The 18,685-nt window shown below is 51.6% G+C and overlaps 1 protein-coding gene across 1 annotated transcript in view; it reads left to right on the top strand.

The window, feature by feature from the left end:
- Positions 1-15,287, top strand: part of SLC16A2 (solute carrier family 16 member 2) — a 51,094-nt gene extending 35,807 nt beyond the window's left edge. Inside the window, exons 2-6 of the mRNA XM_067304368.1 lie at positions 3,100-3,244; positions 8,906-9,368; positions 10,036-10,179; positions 11,963-12,191; positions 13,924-15,287. Coding sequence (XP_067160469.1) covers positions 3,100-3,244; positions 8,906-9,368; positions 10,036-10,179; positions 11,963-12,191; positions 13,924-14,144 — 1,202 coding nt within the window. The 3' untranslated portion in view covers positions 14,145-15,287. The remainder of the gene's footprint in view (positions 1-3,099; positions 3,245-8,905; positions 9,369-10,035; positions 10,180-11,962; positions 12,192-13,923) is intronic.
- The last annotated feature ends 3,398 nt before the right edge of the window (positions 15,288-18,685 follow it).

Below are 18,685 nucleotides of genomic sequence, written 5' to 3'. Positions count from 1 at the left end.
TATTAAGATCAGAATCTGGCCCTTTAAATTTAATACCTGCCTTATGCTTTTATTTCCGTGTTTCTTAAAGCAATTTCCAAAAATAACAAACTTCAAACATGATGGGGCCATCTAACATTTTACTGCCTTGGCTGAAGTAGAAGGAACATTTCTGAAAGTATATTATCCAATTTAACGAGCCTTTCCCATCCTGGCTTTTCTCCCACCCCTCACCCCCTTTTGTAGTTGTTTTGGACGGCTCTTTGGAGTGGTGCCATCTAATCCTATTAGAAGGACTTTCATTACACTGTGCGCTGTGTTTATAACCAAGAAAATTAGCTAGAGAGGGGGTCTGCTCCCTCTCCCTCTCTCTTTTTAATTTCATATTGTGTTGAGACAGGATCCAAGTGAGTCCCGAAAGGTTCCTGCTAGGCCTCTGCTTTTCTTTTTTTACTTCAGTCAGAATTTATTAAGGAATACTTCAGAATAAATTGGGTTCTTGAGAACTTATAATTAATTTGGAAGGGTCAGTTCTTCCCAGGCTGAAGAGGGCTTCTTTGTGTGGTCCCTTTTGAAAGGCAGGGACTGAAGAGGCTGTTATGTAGCAGGGATTTTCTTTTAATAGGGACCTGGCTATTTTCTGAAAATCTCACGGCTGTTGAAGGTTGTTACTGAGCAGGGCTAAAAGGGTTTGCAGAGCTCTTGGTTTTGGTGCAAGCTGAAGTGTGGCTGGGAAAGCAGCTGGGACCCCGCGTTTCCCGGAGAGCTGGTGGTGCAGCCTGGACAGTGAATCGCTGGGGCCCTGGGAGCTGAGCCGTGCCGCAAAGGTCATCTCGCTCTTATTTATAGAGAGATCTGTCAGCGGGTGGCAACACGTGGAGGCCAGCAGGCAGGGGGTCCGTCCGAGGACCGCGGGCACTGCAAGGTGAGGGCCAGCCTGCAGAGGCGGCTTGAGGTCCCCACGTCAGTCCCTGCTCCACGATGCTGGTCAAACACCCCAGGTCAGCAGGAGGATCCCCGCAGGTCACCTCCGGAGAATTAACGCTGTGGAGAAGTACTTAACGTTGCAGAACCGCGTCTTGCAGAAGCTAAAACATGACGCTGTCAAGACGTGGGGGCGGGAGGGAGGAACGAGCTCGGGGTCAGGCAGATCTTTGTCTGGTGGCACTTCCCTGGAGAGCCAGTGTCTGCTGGGCTGCCCTGCCTGCCCATTTGCTGGTCGTTGCTGTGGGATCAGGCTGCTTTCTCCTCCAGCATGGATTCGCTCTTTCCTCGCGGTGCCTGGGAAGGCGATGGAGCGTTGTGACTGCAGGGAGAGCAGCCCACGTGCGGCAGCTGAGACACCGAGGGAGGGTGAGGAGCAATCCTGATCGCAGGACTTGGTCAGAGCTGGGCGCTAGCAGCGACTGAGGATTTAGCGTGGGATTGTGTGAGGAGACTGCAGTCGTTCACATTTGCAAGGGAGCCAAGCAGATCCTAGCGTCGTCTTCTCTGCACTTTGCTTTGCAGCCTTGTTGTCTGTGAAATGAAGCCTCTAGCACTAACCCAGCTGGACCTTCGTCCTCCTCTTCATGTGAAAAGGCTGTCTGTGTCCCCATGGCTTGGAGTGCAGTCTCAAGTGCTCCAGTGCTGGTGCAGGAGCTCATTGCACATTGAGAGATGCTCCTCAGCCCTCAAAATCTCACTGGTTCGGTGCTCTGCAGACCTCCTCCCACCATGGCCTGACGGCCGTTGGTCTGTTCCGCAGCGCCGGCTCTTCCCTTCTCATCCGTCCATCCCTCCTGCCTTCCTCTGAGCCCCATGCCCTCTGGAGGAAACCTTGCTCAGTCAAGGCCTAACACCTCCTGCACTGCGTTCTCAGTTTGCTTCTCCTCAGAGCTGCAGACAGAGATTTTTGTTCACCACATTGCTTTTCTTGAAAGCCTGCCTTTCCTGTAGAAAGTAGTTAAAGAAACCATGAAAAAGAGAAGGTGGAGGGCAGGGAGAAGAGGAACTGATCTTATAATAATGAAAGTTTCTTTAAAAAGACAGAGAGACAGACAGTGGTTTTCTCCAGAAGTAGGTAGAAAGGAGACATGAGGTCATGTTCCTGCCTGGATATCACCCGACAGAGCCAGGGATGTAATTTAACCTGATGTAGCTTTGTGGGTCTCCATGAGCTTTCTGACTGCAGTTATAAGAACATAGTAGTGGTGAGACACTAATCAGGGAGCGCTGTCCCTTCCCACGACTGTGGCGTCTTTCTATTTTTTAACTTCTGGACCATGCCAGTCTCGCTCGGTAGGGCTTGGACCTCATCCTTTTAAGTGTTGCCATTTCTCTGGTTTTCATTTCTTGATGACGTCCAGGTCCCATAATTTGAATATCATGAGCTGCTTGCTAGTGTATGTTGTTCATAAAATTGCCTTTTAATTGCCTTGCTCGTTCTGCTTTGGGTACATCCTATTGCCGGTGGGTTAGGGAAGAGCACTGCAATGAAGAAAACCACATTCGGCTTTGTAAGAAAAGCCTCGTGGCAAAAGGGAGGGGTGAGAAATCCTGGCTCTCTGGGGAGTGGAGAACAATGACAGAAAATTGCGGTGCCTAAAAGACAGAGCTATAACTCAGGCTATCAAGCTCCTAATAGCCAAGAACTGGGCACTGGGGGCCTCTGAGGTCCTCTGAATCCATGAGTGCTCTGGGCCACAGAGGCTATCTCATGTTTAGAAAGAGCATCAACAGAGGTGTCATTATACAGGCTGTAAGAGCAACCAGAAGAAGGTGTCGCAAGCTGGGCTCCTTTCCTACGACACATAGGAACCCAGCAGAGGTGAAGAAAAGAAAAAATTAGACATGCCTCCCTCGTACAGGTAAAGACACTAAGTGCTGCTGACTTCACCACGATCGGGTGTTAGCAAGGGTGCTAGTGCTCGCCGACACTGGCAAGGAACGCAAGCATTAACGGTTTTATTTATGAACTGCATTGTTAATTAAGAGTATAATGGGACTGCCTCTCTGCTGAGACCACCTCCACAGCTGGAATCGGTCCCTGATTTGCTGTGCTCTGTTTTTTCTCTAACTGGCACGTGTTCATTAAACAATCCTGACCTTTATGTTTCTTCTCTCTCTCACTCTTCCTAGCATGGGTCGGTGCCTTGGCCATGGGGATGATTTTTTTCTGCTCCCCCATCGTGAGCATCTTCACAGACCGGATCGGCTGCAGGACAACAGCAGCCTTAGGAGCTGCCATTGCTTTCCTCGGACTCCTCTCCAGCTCGTTCACCAAGTAAGGCCACCACTCACCTGGCTGGGGGGCCGAGGGGTCACACAGCCCTTTGGCGAGCTGCTCTTTTTAATTGTTCTCCCCAAATGCCCTGCTAACACATTGTTGCTGCCTTTTGGTGCGGATCAGGTGTTTTCAATCTAGCTGAGAGGTCTCCTGGCATCGCTGCAGCCCATGTGCAGCCCGCATGCGCACAGCATGTCACTGTCCAAACTGAGTCCTGAGTTGCTCTTTTGTCCTTAAATGACAAAGGAATGAACTTTACCTGAGCAAGGAACTTTGCTTTATGGGATTTCAGCTTTCGGGAGCTTCTCTGCTCATGTGCTCTTAAATTTCCGTGTCCTTCATTTGATCTTTAAGACAGGCAGCAAGAAGTTGGCATGCCACTCACAGGCAACTCAGAAGAGACACTTGTGGACAAAATCATTGTCCTTTGCGAACAATTTTACATTTGGTACTTAAAATAATATTTAACATAATACTTGACTGGTTATACCTGGCAAGAGTTAGTGGTGCTCGCTAAAGCATAATGATGTGCTGAAGGGAGGCTGAAAGTTTCCGTGTACAGGAGACTGGAAGTCCAGAACATAGATGGGGTTTGGAGCAGTTTGTGCCGTTCCCAGACTGGCTCTGGCTCCGAAGCCTGCTGGTTTTGCCACAACACAGAATGATTGCTACTCCGTATTTTCCAGGCTGATCCTTTCCCATAAATTTCTGTTGGCAGCCTGTCACCGATGCGCATTTTGATGGTAAGTCTACCTGATTCAGTGTGATGGTTTTTCTGACCCAGAACATTTGCGTCTTTAGGGAAGCAAAAGAGGTCACCCCCGGTGTCCTCGTCCTATGTGTCTCTCCTTAGATACAGTCTCAAAAGCTCAGTACTTGGGCACTGTGGAGACATCCTCCAAGCATCATTTGCCCAAGCTTGTCTGAATAGAAACGTTGCCGGCGGTTGGATTTCAGTTGAAATCAATATTGTTTTAATTAAAATGCTCCCAGAAGTGTTTTTTAAAGCAAATGCACACTTGTTCCAAAGAGGACAACTTGCCTGCGCCCTGCCCAGAGCCGCCTTTGTGCCAGGCTCACTGCCAGCGCCGGGGAGGCCAGCCTCTGGCGGCTGGCTGAGGAGGGCCTTCAGATACTTCACGCTGGGAGAGAAGTCTCTGGGGAGTTTTACGTCGTGCAAGAAGCATGGGCCGCCTGCTGCTTGGCCACATGATGGTAGGCTTCCATCGCTGGCTTCTAATGAGAACCAGCTCAGCGCAAGGAGGACTTTTACCCTGAAGACAAGTGTCTGATGAAACCCTCAAGCTTGTCCCAGCCCTTGGTTTCCTGCAGAGATGTGCGTGCGTGCCCCGTTCCCAAACCAGCAGGAGGGTCTGGCAGGCTGTAGCATGCCAAGACCTGTCTCCATGGGGCTGTGGGAGGCCCCGCTGTTACGGTGTGAGGGTGGAGGCGGCTTTTGAGGCTCTGCTATGTGATGTGGCTCCTGGCTGCTCCCTGCCGGAGGAGCTCCTGGCACGGAGGAACGTGACGCAGGAAGACGGGCAGAGCTTTAGCAACCCTGTATGGACACAGCAGTGTCACAGAGCCTCATAATAATTATAAATAACCCCATGCTCCCCAGTCCCTGGGGAATAGGACACCCGACTCCCAGCAAATCACCTCACTGACCCCACGGGCAAGCTTGCAGGGGCGGAGGAGCCGTTTCAGCAGAAAGCTCATGAGGCTTTGCTTTATTTTCAGTTGTAACATGCACCATCGCAGCGCACGGGCTCTGCGTCGTTCCTCTTGCAAAGCACGTAGCGCAGGGACAGGGGCTAATTGCAACTGCGGGGCTGGGGATGCCGTAGCCGTCTCCCTCAACAGCATGAGCAGTGGCGTGGAAGAAACCGCCCCTCTCACTTGCTCCACAAATGATGACCCTTTGTATTTAAAAAGATAATAGTAATTGGAGAAAGTCTGATCAATCCTGAGCGAAAGTGCCTCTGAACTCCTGGCAGCGCACAGGATCAAAGACGCGGAGTGTTTCCCTTGTAATCTTTCTTTCCCTCTAATCAACAAAACTTTGACTCTTTTTTTTCCCCCCTATTGTAAAGTGTTCGTGCGAAGAAAAAGCACTCTTGAGACCACATCACTGCCAGTGGATTGTTGTGTTGGGCTTTAAAAAAAAAAAAGAAATGCATGCAGAGAAAAATATTATTTCCAGGAGAACTTCAGCGCTGAAATCCGTATTTCCTGCTCTCTTGCTCTTAGCTGACATTCCTTTGGCTGCCTTTTAAGGGAGGAATGAAACCCCTTTGCAGCTGTACCGCAGGAAGGGAAGGGAGGCCCTTTTAATTGAGCTGCCTTGGGCAAAGTTGAGCAAGAGTCAGAGGAAGAGCACCGGGCTGTGCAATTTGGAAGCGCTCCATCTGGATCACGAAGCCCAGGCCCAAAATTTGGAGCTAGCAGCTCCTGCTCGCCCAGAACAATGAAGAGGCTTTTTTATTTTGACAACACAAACTCCACGCAGCCTCAGCCGGAGGATCATACACGCGGAGCAGGCGTTGCAGTGAGCATGCAAGTGGGCAGGCTGGCCTAAATGCATGGCAACTAGAGCTGGTGAAAAGCACAGTCTAGCTGAGTTTTTAAAGTCCTAAAGATCGTACACTGCACATTGACCCCAAGCCTCCTCTCTCATCAGTCCGGGCTTGAGGTGGCTCTGGCCACCCCCCGGCACCACTTGCTGCTGCCCTGTCCTTGCCTGGCCAAGCTCGCTCAAGGGACACTTGGTCTTTGCGGTCCATTTTTTGGGCAACGTGAGAACAGCCAGGGAGATGCTGTGCACGAGCGGAACCCGTGAGTGCCAGAGCCACGTGAACCTGTGCCCAGAGAGTCCTGACACTGCTCTGAGCAGAGATGAAGATGCCTCAACCACGCACCCGCGGAGCTCGAAAGGCAGGAACCAAGCACCGGCGTTGGGGCTTGCTCGGAGTCAGTGCCTCCTACTTGCAAAACGTTGGGAGCTCCATAAGCAAAACACTCCATTAACAAAATGTGCTGAAAAGCAGAGACTGGGAGAAGGCTGGGGTTTTCTGGATTTGTTGTAGCCGAGAAGCTGGCACGCAGCTTGGCAGCAAGAGGAGCAAAGCGGCTTATCCTTTCTTTCCGGCCTTCCATTAGGCGCCTTTCAGCAAGCTTTGTTACACTATTACTCAGGCAGGGCTGCTGCTGGTCTAATAAATATCAGTTGGGTTCACACTTCCCCTTCCCGCCATTTTGGAGTGGGATGTTGTAGCATGAAGGCAGGGAAGGACAGAGGCAGAAATGTTGGCTAGTTTGGCAGGGCTGCTGTCCATCAGGCCTCGTGGTCCCCTCAAACCTTCTCCCTGGCTTCTCTGCCGGCTTTTAAGTTTTGTGGTGGGGAATGGTTATCTCTTCTTCTGCCTCATCTTCTCCAACCCAATTTCTGCTTCTTCCCTGAGATGTCGCTGTGTTTCAGCCATGTCCCCTGAGCTGGAGATGGGCTCCTGGAGCAGCCAGCGAGCTCCTCTCGCCTCTGCCAGTGCAGAGCAGCCCCAGTGCCGATGAAACAGGAGCTCCCACCATGGATCTGGCTGTAGGGGGGCTGCGTGCCAGCCGTGAGCCCCCTGGGCAGCTCACCTCCTGCTTTGCTTCCCACCACACCAAGGTTCGTGCATGGGCCTTCAGCAGCAGGCACCTCTCCTCAGCTCACGTTCTCTGCAATGGAGTTACCGCTCTTGCCTCCTTTCATCTTTCAGTGTTAATAATGCAAAGGATTTTTCTCTGAGAAACCCGTCTCTTGCTTTCAGCACCTACTTCACCCTTGCTCCTCGCCGCATCCTCAGCGTTTTCTGTGGTTACGGCGTACAAGACTTTAGCACATCATTGAATTTCACTGTTGCCCTCAAGGGGATTCTTGAGGTGTCATTTCTGTCTTTGTGCGATGGCATTAAGGATGTTCCCCCGTGGGAATAAGACCCCAAAGCTTCAGCCAGCGAGGCTGAGCAGGAGCTGTTTCAGTTGTGAGTTGTAAGTGAGAGGCAGCCATTAGAGAGTGACCTAATTATCCCAAGGAGATGGAGCCACATTTCCCGACAGGCAACTGTGCTGGGGTGAGCAGAGCAGCTGGCTGATTCCCAGCGAATGGGATGGGAAACGCTGGCTAAGAAACAGGGCTGAACCAAGCCCCTGCTTTTGTGCCCTATCGCAGGGATGTCTCAGCGCCAACAAGGAGCAGATGGGACCTGTGGCATTTGTCTCCCCTTATCCAAAATGTAAGATTAGCCGCAGTCCCGAAAGCTGGTGTGATCTAGCTGAGATCACCAGGATTGTTGCATGGGTGGTCAGGACCCCCTGTGGTGCCCACAACCCCCAGTAAGTGGGTCAGTCCCTGACTCCCGTGACATCTCTGTCCCTTTTGGGGCTTTTCCTGGGACAGCTGTGTGAGCAGCCTGTGCAATCCAGCTCTTTGCTTAACTTCTGGCAGAGGGTTTTTCTGATGGAGCTTAGCTCTGGAGTAGCTAGAAATTGCCTTTCATGACAGCCATTTGTCTTCGAGCAGTTGGGTACGGCAATCACGTTCTGCTTTCTGCTCGGCTAGCTAAAGAGACAAGCTCATAATGGAATAAATGATGCACTCATAAACATTTTCTCAATTTCTAACTGCTCCGTTTCATCTGGGCTGCTGTCTTCTCACTTGCTCTGGGAAAAGCGTTTAGTCTTTTACGCAAGCACTTCTGAGTACTGGAATAACCAGGACCCAGTTCCTGCGGCGTCTTTAGGCTGGTTATTGGCCCAGGTGAATTACCCCAGGTGTCTCCATCGCACTCTCCTCCCGTGCTGCATTCTGGTGGCAGACTTATGCAGCTTAATGTGTTGCGCGAAGGTAGGAAAAGTCCTTCTTCTGGAGAGAAACTTGCAAGAACTCAGGAGGTTATTTGCGCTGCCTAACTTTAGACCCCTTTCTCAGCTGCTTCTGTTGGGAAAACCGGGCTAACAATTGAGAAACGGCTTGTTCCAAAGGGGCTCAAGTACTTTACACATGCTCTGTAGAGCAGCCACTTCACTCCCTCCTCAAATGCAGTCATTTCTGTAAGGTAAAAATGAAACCTATTAAACATCTAATTGAAACTTCTGAAGGAGCTCAGAGAAGAAGAACATAATTAACCAGCCTGGAATGTGGACGGAAACGCAATGTTCTCATCCTAAGTGTCTGATAATCAGTGAGGTTGGTGCCTTCTGCATTTAAACACTGGCTGCAGAGTGTTTTCAATTAGTTGTTTCAGTGGAAAAAAACTGGGTTTCTAGCTAAAAATAATGCATCCTGCCTGCCTTAGTAAAGCTTTTTTTGCTGTAATTTAAAAACTGTTCAAGTTAGGTAAACTTCCCGAGGAGAGCAGGCTGGCTGCCGCCTCCTCCACTTCTCGTTGCAGAAAGCACTCCCCGGCTAGACTCCATTTTCTCTGAGATTTAACATGCCAGCTGTGAAATGAGGATAATCCTTGCTTTGTCTAGGGAATAAGCTCCTCAAGACCAGGCTGCCTGTGTAGTGCCCATGGTATGTGAGACCTCAGTCTTGACTCAAGGTTTTGCTAGACTGTGTGAAAAAGTTTGTTTACCCCTGTGTAACATAGCCACGTGCATGTGTTTTTCTGCTAGGTCTCTTGAAGTTCGTTACTTCACATACGGGATCCTCTTCGGCTGTGGCAGTTCCTTCGCCTTCCAGCCCTCGTTGGTTATCCTGGGTCACTACTTCAAACGCCGCCTTGGCTTGGCGAATGGCATCGTGGCCGGTGGCAGCTGCCTCTTCTCCATTTCCCTCCCCTTCTTTTTGAAGACAGTCGGAAAGGCCATCGGGCTGGCACATACTTTCCAAGTACTCAGTGCCTTTATGTTCATCCAGATATTCTTGTCCCTGACCTATCGGCCCATCTTGCCACCTTCTTGTGACTCTCAGTCTGATGGGCAAGATAAGATGGTCAGCCGGAGCATGCAGCAGCAGTGCTGGTCTCAGATGCGCAAGTATTTCAACCTGAGGGTTTTCCGGAGAAAGACCTATCGGATTTGGGCCTTTGGGATCGCTACTGCTGTCCTGGGATACCTCGTACCTTACATGCACCTGGTAAGAGCATTGTCAGGGGCTGGAAGGGGAGGGGGGGTCCCTTTGCCCCAAGTGAGATGGCTCCTCCTTGCAAATGGAGAAGAGCGCAATGAGCAGGTAGAAAGGTGGAGAAGGACAGGAGGAGGAGAGAACCAATGGGGACAGAGCAGTCCAAAGCCTTGAAATTAAGAAACTGCTGCAGCCACTTGCTGTGAACAGGAATAGTGACAGGGGAGAGATGGCTTTTGAATGTTCCTACAAAGGACCACGTTGATTGCTCCCTCTGGTCAACGTCTGCGTCAAGCAGCGGCAGAGCAGTTGCTTCCCGCTGCTGAACTCAAATGATTCCAGAGGCAAGGTGGCAGCGTTTCTGCCACGCTCGACTGCCAGGAGGAGGATCGGTAATGAGAGAGGACGGAGGCAGAGTTGTTGGCCTTTGGGTTTGTGATGTGTGGATGTGGTGAGCTCATGTCAGCATGGCATGGACATGAGCACCGCAGCCACCCCAAAGAGCAGTGAGCCCTCTGAAAGAAGTCCACACACGTGTGCTCAAGATTTAGAAGTGTGTGTTCCTTCCAAAAAATTCTTACTTTAGTGTTTAAGGTCATTCCAGCTCATCCATTTGCAGTGTGTGAAACGGACTAACTTAGGGAGAATTAACGTCCTTATTTCCTTCCCTTCATTCTAGATAAAATACGTGGAGAAGGAATTTAAAGAAGACAAAAAGGACTGGATTCTCTTGGTTTGCCTTGGAGCCACTTCAGGGCTCGGACGCTTGGTTGCAGGCCGGATTGGTGACTGCATTCCCGGACTAAAGAAGATTTATTTGCAGGTAAGTTCTGCCTGATCCTCAATGTAGCTCCATGCTAACTACTGTAGATCAACAGCTTGGGACGCTCAGCTTAGTAACTGTCAATGACAGATCTTAGACCCTTTTCCAACCATTAGCTAAAACACTCTCATATGCCATGAGGGAACAACATTTATTATAGGAGGGTACACAGAGGAACAGAAAGTTACACGCTTGACCTCAAGTCTTGATACCAATTCAGCAACAGAAGACTGTAGTCCTGACTCTTTCCCTAACTGCTAGACACCCTCTCACCTTCTTTCAGTTTTGATAAACAAACTGCTGAAATCTAGCAGATAATCCAGAAGATAATCCTTCTTAAGGCTTCTTAAAAGGTCCTTCTTAAGGGACTTCTCTGAGACAAGAACAGAGGGTCGATGGCAGCATTGCTGGGCTTAGAGATCACGGTAGTGTTGTTGACCTGTTCAGTATTATCATCATTTAAAGTATGGTTTTGGTCTTGACGAACTGCTAACTGGTGCTTACTTTCCAAGTCGCTGTGTTCGTAGTGTCTCAAGCCCAGCTTCAAAGTAATGGGGATAGGAGAGGTTTCTGAGCAGAACTGTTTGCCGTCTATTTTGCTGTTCTGGATTCGGGCCTGCTGTAAAAGGAGCAATTCTGCTAGCTTCTCAGAGCAGACAGGAGGTAGAAATCAGCTCTTCCTAGGAGTATGCATAGCATCTATTCAGTCAGCAGCTTTTGCAACTGCCCGGCTATTTCCTTGGGGGAGAAGAGACCTCTGAAGCCCTCAGTCAGGAAGGAGAAACTCGGCAGCACTAAAGCCGTTGTTTTCTCTAGTTCAGATGAAGAAATGCTAGTCATGCTATCATTCAAATCAGAGAGTTTCTCTGGGTTTTGAACTTTGTCTGCAATTCCAAGAAGCAGGAAGTATAATAGCAAAGAAGTCCTGCGGTCCTGGCAGAGATCCCAGAGGAGGTGAAAAGATGACCAAGGGCAATGGGTAGTAATGTCATCCTTCAGAAGTCATCTCTGGGAGGAGGCCTTCTGTGCTGTAAGACGTTCGTGACTCTGGGATTGTGCTCAGAGGCTAAGCTATCCTTGCATGGTCTCATCTTTGTTCCCACAAAGCTCTCACTTGTTCTAGTAAAGTGTTTGGTGGACCTTCTATTCCTGGATCTTGTAGCATCACCTGTGTAAACATGCAACTTTGGCTTTGCTGCTCCTGTTCAAGATGCCTGACCTTATTTTAATGGCCGGATGTTTTGAAAAAAATCTGCTATGGTTTAAGCACTATAAAAAAAATCCACCTCCTACTGATTAAATGTTGGGATTAAATAGTGAGTGTTCTTCACTGTGCTTAAGGCCTTCAGTTATTTAGGAATTTTTCACAACGGGATGAAAGTGAAGGGCGGAGAGTGACAGGGAGGGCCAGAAAGGCATGGCTGGAAGAGCAATCATACAGGTCGGGGAGAAGGAAAAAGACCCAGACAGCAAATGAGCCATCCGAGTCACAGCAAATGCCCAGAGCAGCTGCACGTCTCTCCATGACACCTGGTAGGGGACCAAGGATCAGTTGAGGCACTTGCAGCTACGAGGTTGAGGACTTGTTTTTCCTGAAGTATTTGTGTTACCTGCCCAAGAACCTCACCTTCTCCTTTTAAGACGAAACACCCTCAAGTCACTGGAGGGAAAGTGCAGAGCGGCTTCCTCTTAGCCATCCCCAGTAGTCCTGCAGCCCTTGGAAACCCTGAGCTCATCCGCCCCCGCGGACACCTAAAGAACATGCCTGCTTTTGTCTCTCCAGGTTGCATCCTTTATGCTGTTGGGCCTCATGTGCATGATGATCCCCCAGTGCCAAGGGTTTGAGGGCGTCATTGTCATCTGCCTCTTCCTCGGCCTTTGCGATGGATTCTTCACCACCATCATGGCCCCCATAGCCTTCGAGCTGGTGGGGCCCATGCAGGCATCCCAGGCCATAGGGTACCTCATGGGCCTGATGGCCGTGCCCATGACTGCTGGTCCGCCGATAGCAGGTTGGTAGCACCCTTGGTGTCAGTCTTGGACCTGGCTATTGGGAGTGAGCAAACACTTTCAGCTGCTTTCACCCGTGGTGATATTTTGGTATGAGAGCAAATATATGCTTTTTAACTTCCTAGTTTATCGTGTTACCACAGGGGTTGAAATACATATATACCATGGCTTTTTGTTGTTATGTTACACCTGTATATGCCCTTTCTAACAGCATTATGTCCTCAGCCACGGAAAAATTCCTGTCTGTCTTGGACCTGCCAAACTGCAAGAACTGAGTCAGGCTGTGCTGATCAGCTGGCTGCTCTGTCCTGACTCCTTGGCAAATCTAACAGCACAGGCGGTCTTTACCCTCTGGCAGCTCAAACTGGCCGTGTGTCGCCAACGAGTTGTACGTTTCTTGTACAGGCTTGTTGCAGAAACTCAGCATCTCAGGACCTTTCTCCAGCTTGATGAGAAGTGACCAGTGAGAGAGCAGCCAGACAGGCTCAAAAGCAGAATGAGCACATAAGCTAATTTCCCTGGAAGATAAGCTAAAAATCGGGAGGTAATGATTCATTTCCAAGACAGCCTGGAATGGAATGTAGGGAATTTCTTGAGCAGGGTAGAAAATTTAGTGTGGACTCTACAGACAAAAAAATCCACACTTAATAGATAGAGGCATCGTTCTCAGTAACACGTCACAGAAAAGATTAACATTTTTTAGAAGTCCTTTTGTAATGTGAGGTCTGAGGACTGATTGTTAACTGATAAATTCAGGCCCTGGATTACTGAATCCAAGTTAGAGATGGAGACACCTGAGCACAAGTCTTACCAAGACTTGTATCTGTATTGAAGCACACTAATAATCTGAACGTCCTTAAAAGCGAGCACTTTGCAGAAACTGGCCCTTGAACAACAGAACATCTGCGACTGAAATAGCTAAGCTAAAAATGTATAAGCATGTTTGATCTTCCTGATTCTGGCAGCAAATGTTCAGCTCCATGCCATCGTGAAGGAACTCGGTGACTGGAGAAGTCTCTCTCTGTTATTTTGGTGCTGCAGAACATCCTGTATCGGACTCCTTAGGCACAGGATTAGATGAAGGGGCCCATTACATAGACTTAATTCCCAGGCAAGTTGCTGTGCTTGAGAAAACTCACAGGGATTTTCCAGTGTCGATGAATGGTAACGTATTATTCTCTGAGCATGCCAGGCTGTGTGAGAACTTGCTGAACTAGCAAGTGCAGAGTATATTGGTTTTCAAGGGATCGGTTATTGTTTGTAATTGGCAGCACATATTTTCCCTCTTACATCCCAAGACAGACAAAGCGTCCCTAAGCGGAGCAGAACCTCCAGATGGAGGAAGTCGGCTCAGGAGCAGCTCATGCCCTCTTTTCCTGTATACCTCGTGGCTGTCAAAGCTCTCAGAGGTGCCACCTGAAACGTTTGATTGCCTAACACTACCTCAGCCTGCTTTGAAGATTGTTCAAGATGCGTCTGATTTTCTTCTGTTCTGGTTACATATGAATGAATGTCTGGGACTTTCATTCTTGTGATCCTGGCCACAAAATGGGGTCTGCACACATCTTTTAAACCAGGGAGTCCAAGGAGCGGACTGGAAAAGAAATGTTTTAAAAACCAAGTCTCCCCAAGCCTGGTTAGCAGAGTTAGAGAGCTGAAGTCCTCACTCAGTGGAGGAGACAAGTTAGTTGTTAGACTGACGTGGCTATAACCAGTGTTGCTCTTTTCTTTCAGGATACCTCAAGGACTATTTTGGGAATTACCACGTTGCCTTTTATTTTGCTGGAGTTCCCCCCATTATCGGAGGCTTGGTGCTATCCGTCGTCCCTCTGGTTCATCAAAGGATGCTCAAGAAGCAGCGGCTGGATTCTGGCAAAGACAAGATGTTGGTTTCAGAGACGGTCATGAACGGAGAGCTGCTTCCAGGCTGTCCTGCCTCAGAAGCACACATATAAAGCCTTTCCCTGGGCCTCCACTCTGACACACGCACACCTAGACACACACTATTGCCACCAGCATCTTCTTGATAGCCTAAGCACAGGCCCTTTTCTAAACGGACTGTGATTCTCAATGATTGCAGATGCACTATGTTTGTAAAGGAAAAAAAAAGTTCTTCTAGTTAAATGCTTTTAACTAGCAGAAATGCTTTTTTCGGGACAGTTTTGATTTCAAAGCCTCATTTTTTTTTCCCTCTAACCGTTTTTTCTAAGGAGAACTCTCACAAGGATTCAAATTTGATCAATCTCCTCGCCCTTTTCCCAGTTTTCTACGTGTCACAACAGAGGTTTACAGCTAATAAACGTCTTTTTAAAGCAGGCCACAGGCGGAGCTCGTTGAACCGTCCAGGTGGCCAACCCATGCCCTTCGGCGGCCCTTGCCGAGGTCACACTCACGTGAGCTAGTCCGTACCCAGCGCAGCTCCAGGGGTTATTTTGGAGGCGGCAGCTTTCAAGGAGCAAACGCCGCTCTAGTCCGACGCAAACCCGAATAAACGATCAGCAGGTCACACTGTAATCTTTTTATCTTCTCCTTTTCTGCTGCCCTCCCACACACGCCGGCATGCACCAAGAAACGCGCGGCAGCTGTCGGCGCGCTCTTAAGGACGAGCGGGAGCTCGGCTGGGTCGGAGACTCCGCCGCGTCTTGCTTTTCCCAGAGCGAGATCGCAATCGAGTAGCGCGGCAGATGTGCAGGCACAGCCCAGGGCGAAGGCAGAGCGCAGCGTCGCGCAGAAACGCGCCGTCGCCTCTCTTTTTAATCACCCGCCGTTGCAAACGAAAAGGGCAAAGAGGAACACGTGCCGTGGGCATCGGCCCTCGTTTTCCGTGTGATTGTGGCGGTTTATAACACCAAGGCAAAACTTTGTTCCGGAAACCTGACGTGGGTTCAGGCCCCCGACTCCTGCAGGTGTTGGCGGGAGGTTTGTACATAGGCTACGGATCCCGCATGCCCCTCTGGCCCTTTTTTATCTGCATTTGATAATGCGTAATAAGGTCTCGTGGTCTGAGCTTTTGTTACTTTCTGTCCCTGTAACAGCTGGAGAATTAACTGGTGTATTGTGACGTGTCTGGTTTATGACTATAAAACGAGATGTCCGTTGCCCTGCCCTTTCTTCGAGATGCTTTCCTGTGACTGTTATTAATTACTGTTCAGGTCACATATTGCACCGTCCGTTACGTATCTGCTGACCACCTTCTCATTTTAGGAAGCAAGAGGTCCATAGCCAGGTAGGGCGCTTACTGGCGACCTGCAAAAACGTGCCCAGCCAGGCCACGAATTTGCGCACCGGCACCTCAGCTGGAGTCCGGCTGTGGTCCCCTTGCTCAGGCTGCTCAGACAGGCGCCGGGTCAGCCTCGTGCGGGGGGATAAACCATGCATTTTGCTGGGAAGCTGGAGGCATCACCAGACCCCATCACAGTTAAAGGAAAGAAGTATTTTATATTGCAATTCCCTTTGTAAGTGTGTGTGTGTGTGGGGGGGGGGGTTCATCGCATCTGAAATCGGTGAGGGGCTTCAGATGACGTTTTTGACTTTAAAGCCGTCCTCGGGCAAGATTACGGGGGGGGGGGGGGGTGTTAAGTTAAAGAGATGACTTATTGAGAGCCATCAAGCAGAGCTGCTCCAAGCCTGAACCGGGACGGGCGGGTTTGCCCGCGAGCTAGGGCCCGGTGCGGCGCGGGGAGCGAATCGAGTCTTTGGGGGGAGCGGGACGTGCTGGAAGAAATGGGGGAGCGCTCAGCTCCGCCGTTTGCCCCGAGAGGCAGCAGCGTGTCCGGGGAGCTGCGGGCGACGCATAGCTTTATATAACGCCAAGAGCAGGACATGTCTTAGCAGCGCGCCAGGCAGGACTTGGCTGGCGTTTCCATTCTGAATCTTTAGCTTGAGGGTGTTCAAAAGCAAGCTGGTGTCGTCTTCATTTCTTTCTTTCTTTTTTTTTTTTTTTTTGCATGGCTGCGGCTGCAGAGCAAGGCACAGCGTTCAGCTCCCGTGGCTCTGGCTGCAGGCGGGGCGGCTCGGGCGAGCTGGGCGGCCGGCGAGGCTCGTGGCTCGGCTTTCGAGCCGCCCCGGGGACGGCGAGCCGGCAGGTGGGCGCTCGCGCTGCGGGAGCTCCCTGCGCGAGGCCGTGAGTCATGCGCCGAAGCATCCCGCAGTTGTGAAACGAAGCTGGAAGCGGCTGCCTAAGCTTTGCCGTTGCAGCGCGCTTTGCCCCGAGGTCTTGCGGCCATCCGGACACGTGTTTCTAAGGCACATGCCTCAGCTTTAGCTAATTCTTGACTTAAAGTTCCTAAAGCTTCCCGGGGTAGGAGCTGCAGGAAAGCCCACGTCCTAATGACCGTCGCGATTAGAAGTTGGAGGGCTTTTGCTGCGGAGTGGCTCTTTTGGGTGCATTCAGGGGCTGGAAAGCCCCCCCAGCACCCGGCCGTGAGAAATTTCGGCTTCCGCTCGCCGCTTTGGTATGGCTCTGAGCGGCCCTATGGCCCTGCGGAGAAACGACGCGCACGACAGCAAACACGGCTCAAACGCGACGAGCCCCGCGGGCAGCCGACGCGGCCGAGACGCCCCGCGCCGTGCACCGTCCCTCCCCTGCCACCCTGAGCCGGGCTTTGGCGTGGCCCCGTCCCCAAGCGTGCCCTGTTTGGGGGTCCCCCTGCTTGTTCTGGCTTCGGCACCGTTCGCCTCGCCGTGCGCAGCCGCAAGCTGCTTGGAGCGGCTCGAAAAGCCGCGGGGACGCTGGCCGGCCCCAGCCCCGGCCCCGCAGCCGCTCGCCGGTCCGTGCTCCCGCCGCGGGGCCCCGCGCTCGTCCCGGCGCCCTCGCTCGCGTTTCAGCTGCCCTTTTAACCTCTGGGGCGAATCGCCTAACGAGCAAGCCTGGCTTAAACGCGCGGCCGGCTTCCCTCCGGGCAGCGCCAGCTGTGCCAAGGCTGGGAGCGGCGAGGCGGCTGCTTCCGCCGCGCGTCTCCCTGCGGTGGGAGCGACCCGGCGGCGGCGGCAGCGGGCCGCGCGGAGGCGAGCGGAGAAGGGCTTCTCCTGCCGCGGGGCCCTGCTTCGCGCTCGCCGCCGCCGCTGCCCGTCGCGTTGGCTTCGCTCGGGTCCCGGCCACCTCTAGTGCCGGTGATGCCGTAGTCCGTCGCCTCCTTTCCCTGCAAAAGTTGCAACGGTCCCATCAAGGACTTGGCGTGAGACGCTCGTAGACGTTCAACGTACGGTTAGACGCTAGAGCGAGCACTCGGTTTTACGAAGGAGCGAAGCTTTTTGCACGTTTTTAATCGCGGTGTATAAGATGATTTGCTCACTGGCCCGCACTTCTGCGTGGCTTTAATACCTTGGTCTTTTCGTCGCTCACGGCCGGACAGAGTTAAAATCCCCGTGTCTTTTTGGTAGCGTTTCTGGCATCCCCCCGAACGTGTCGATGAACGTCCGGCCCCCCCAGCCTCTCTTCCGCTTCCACAGGGTGGCTTTTGGCAGCCTGAGCTCATTCGATTTTTTGGGCTGCTGAGTGCATTAAATCAAATTGCTTCAGAAAAAACACAGTGCTGAACTTTCCCAGCGTATCCCGTTTCACCCACTAAAGCAGGGGACGAGCCTTTCCCCGGGAGGTTCGGGGCCCTGGGGAGATGCCCCCCCCCCCCCCCATTCCCCGAAATGCGGCAGCGGGAAGGGCAGCTCCAGGCCAAAGCTTCGCGTTCGGACAGGCGCGTTTCTAAGCTAACGCCACGTAATAACCCGGGGGGGGGGGGCGGGGGGGGAGGCTTGAATTTCTGCTGTTTGGGGTAACTGAGGAGACACACCGCTTTCAAAGCCAGGGCTCAAAACCTGCCGCCGGTGCCTGGGCAGCCGCAGGGGAAGGGACCCCGGTGCCTTCGCGCTCACCGGCCCGCTGCTGTCCGGGCGTCGCAGGCTGCAAGCGGCAGCGTCGGTTAGGCCCGAAGGAAACGGCTGCGGTGGAAACCGTGCCCGCCCGAGGCCGGGTTCGGGGCCTGGGTCTCACGGCTCCCACCCGCGGGTAGCGCTCGCCGGGGCGGCGGCGGCGGCGGCGGCGGCGCCCGCGAGGCAGCGGAAGCGGGGAAACGCTGCGGGCGCCTTCGGCGGCTTTGCACCCTCCTTTTTTTGAGTCTGCTTATAACTTAATACGCCCTTGAAATTTTGTATTTGGAAGTAAAAAGTATTTGAGTGTGTGTCTTAAAGTATATCTGTCCTTTCAGAATGTGAACTTCTGATTCTCGGTATACAAAAAAAAAAAAAAGAGTATTAGCACATTTTTGTAAATGTTTATGAATGTTGTTTAAAAGCCCTGTAGAATAAACCCAGTTTAAAAAGAAAGAGGGGGAGGTGGTGTGTCTGTCCTGCCTGCTGGTTTTGATGCATCTTTTCTACACCGTCGTCTCGGGGGGGGGGGGGTTCAGCTGAGTCCCGAGCCGGCCCCTCCACCAGGCCCAGCACCGGCGGAGGAGCGGCAGGACCCCGATTTACCCGTTTCTGGCCCGCGGACACTGAA

The sequence above is a fragment of the Apteryx mantelli genome, chromosome 13 (assembly GCF_036417845.1).
Source record: "Apteryx mantelli isolate bAptMan1 chromosome 13, bAptMan1.hap1, whole genome shotgun sequence".
Taxonomy (NCBI): Eukaryota; Metazoa; Chordata; class Aves; order Apterygiformes; family Apterygidae; genus Apteryx; species Apteryx mantelli.
This window is presented reverse-complemented; position numbering and strand designations above follow the sequence as displayed.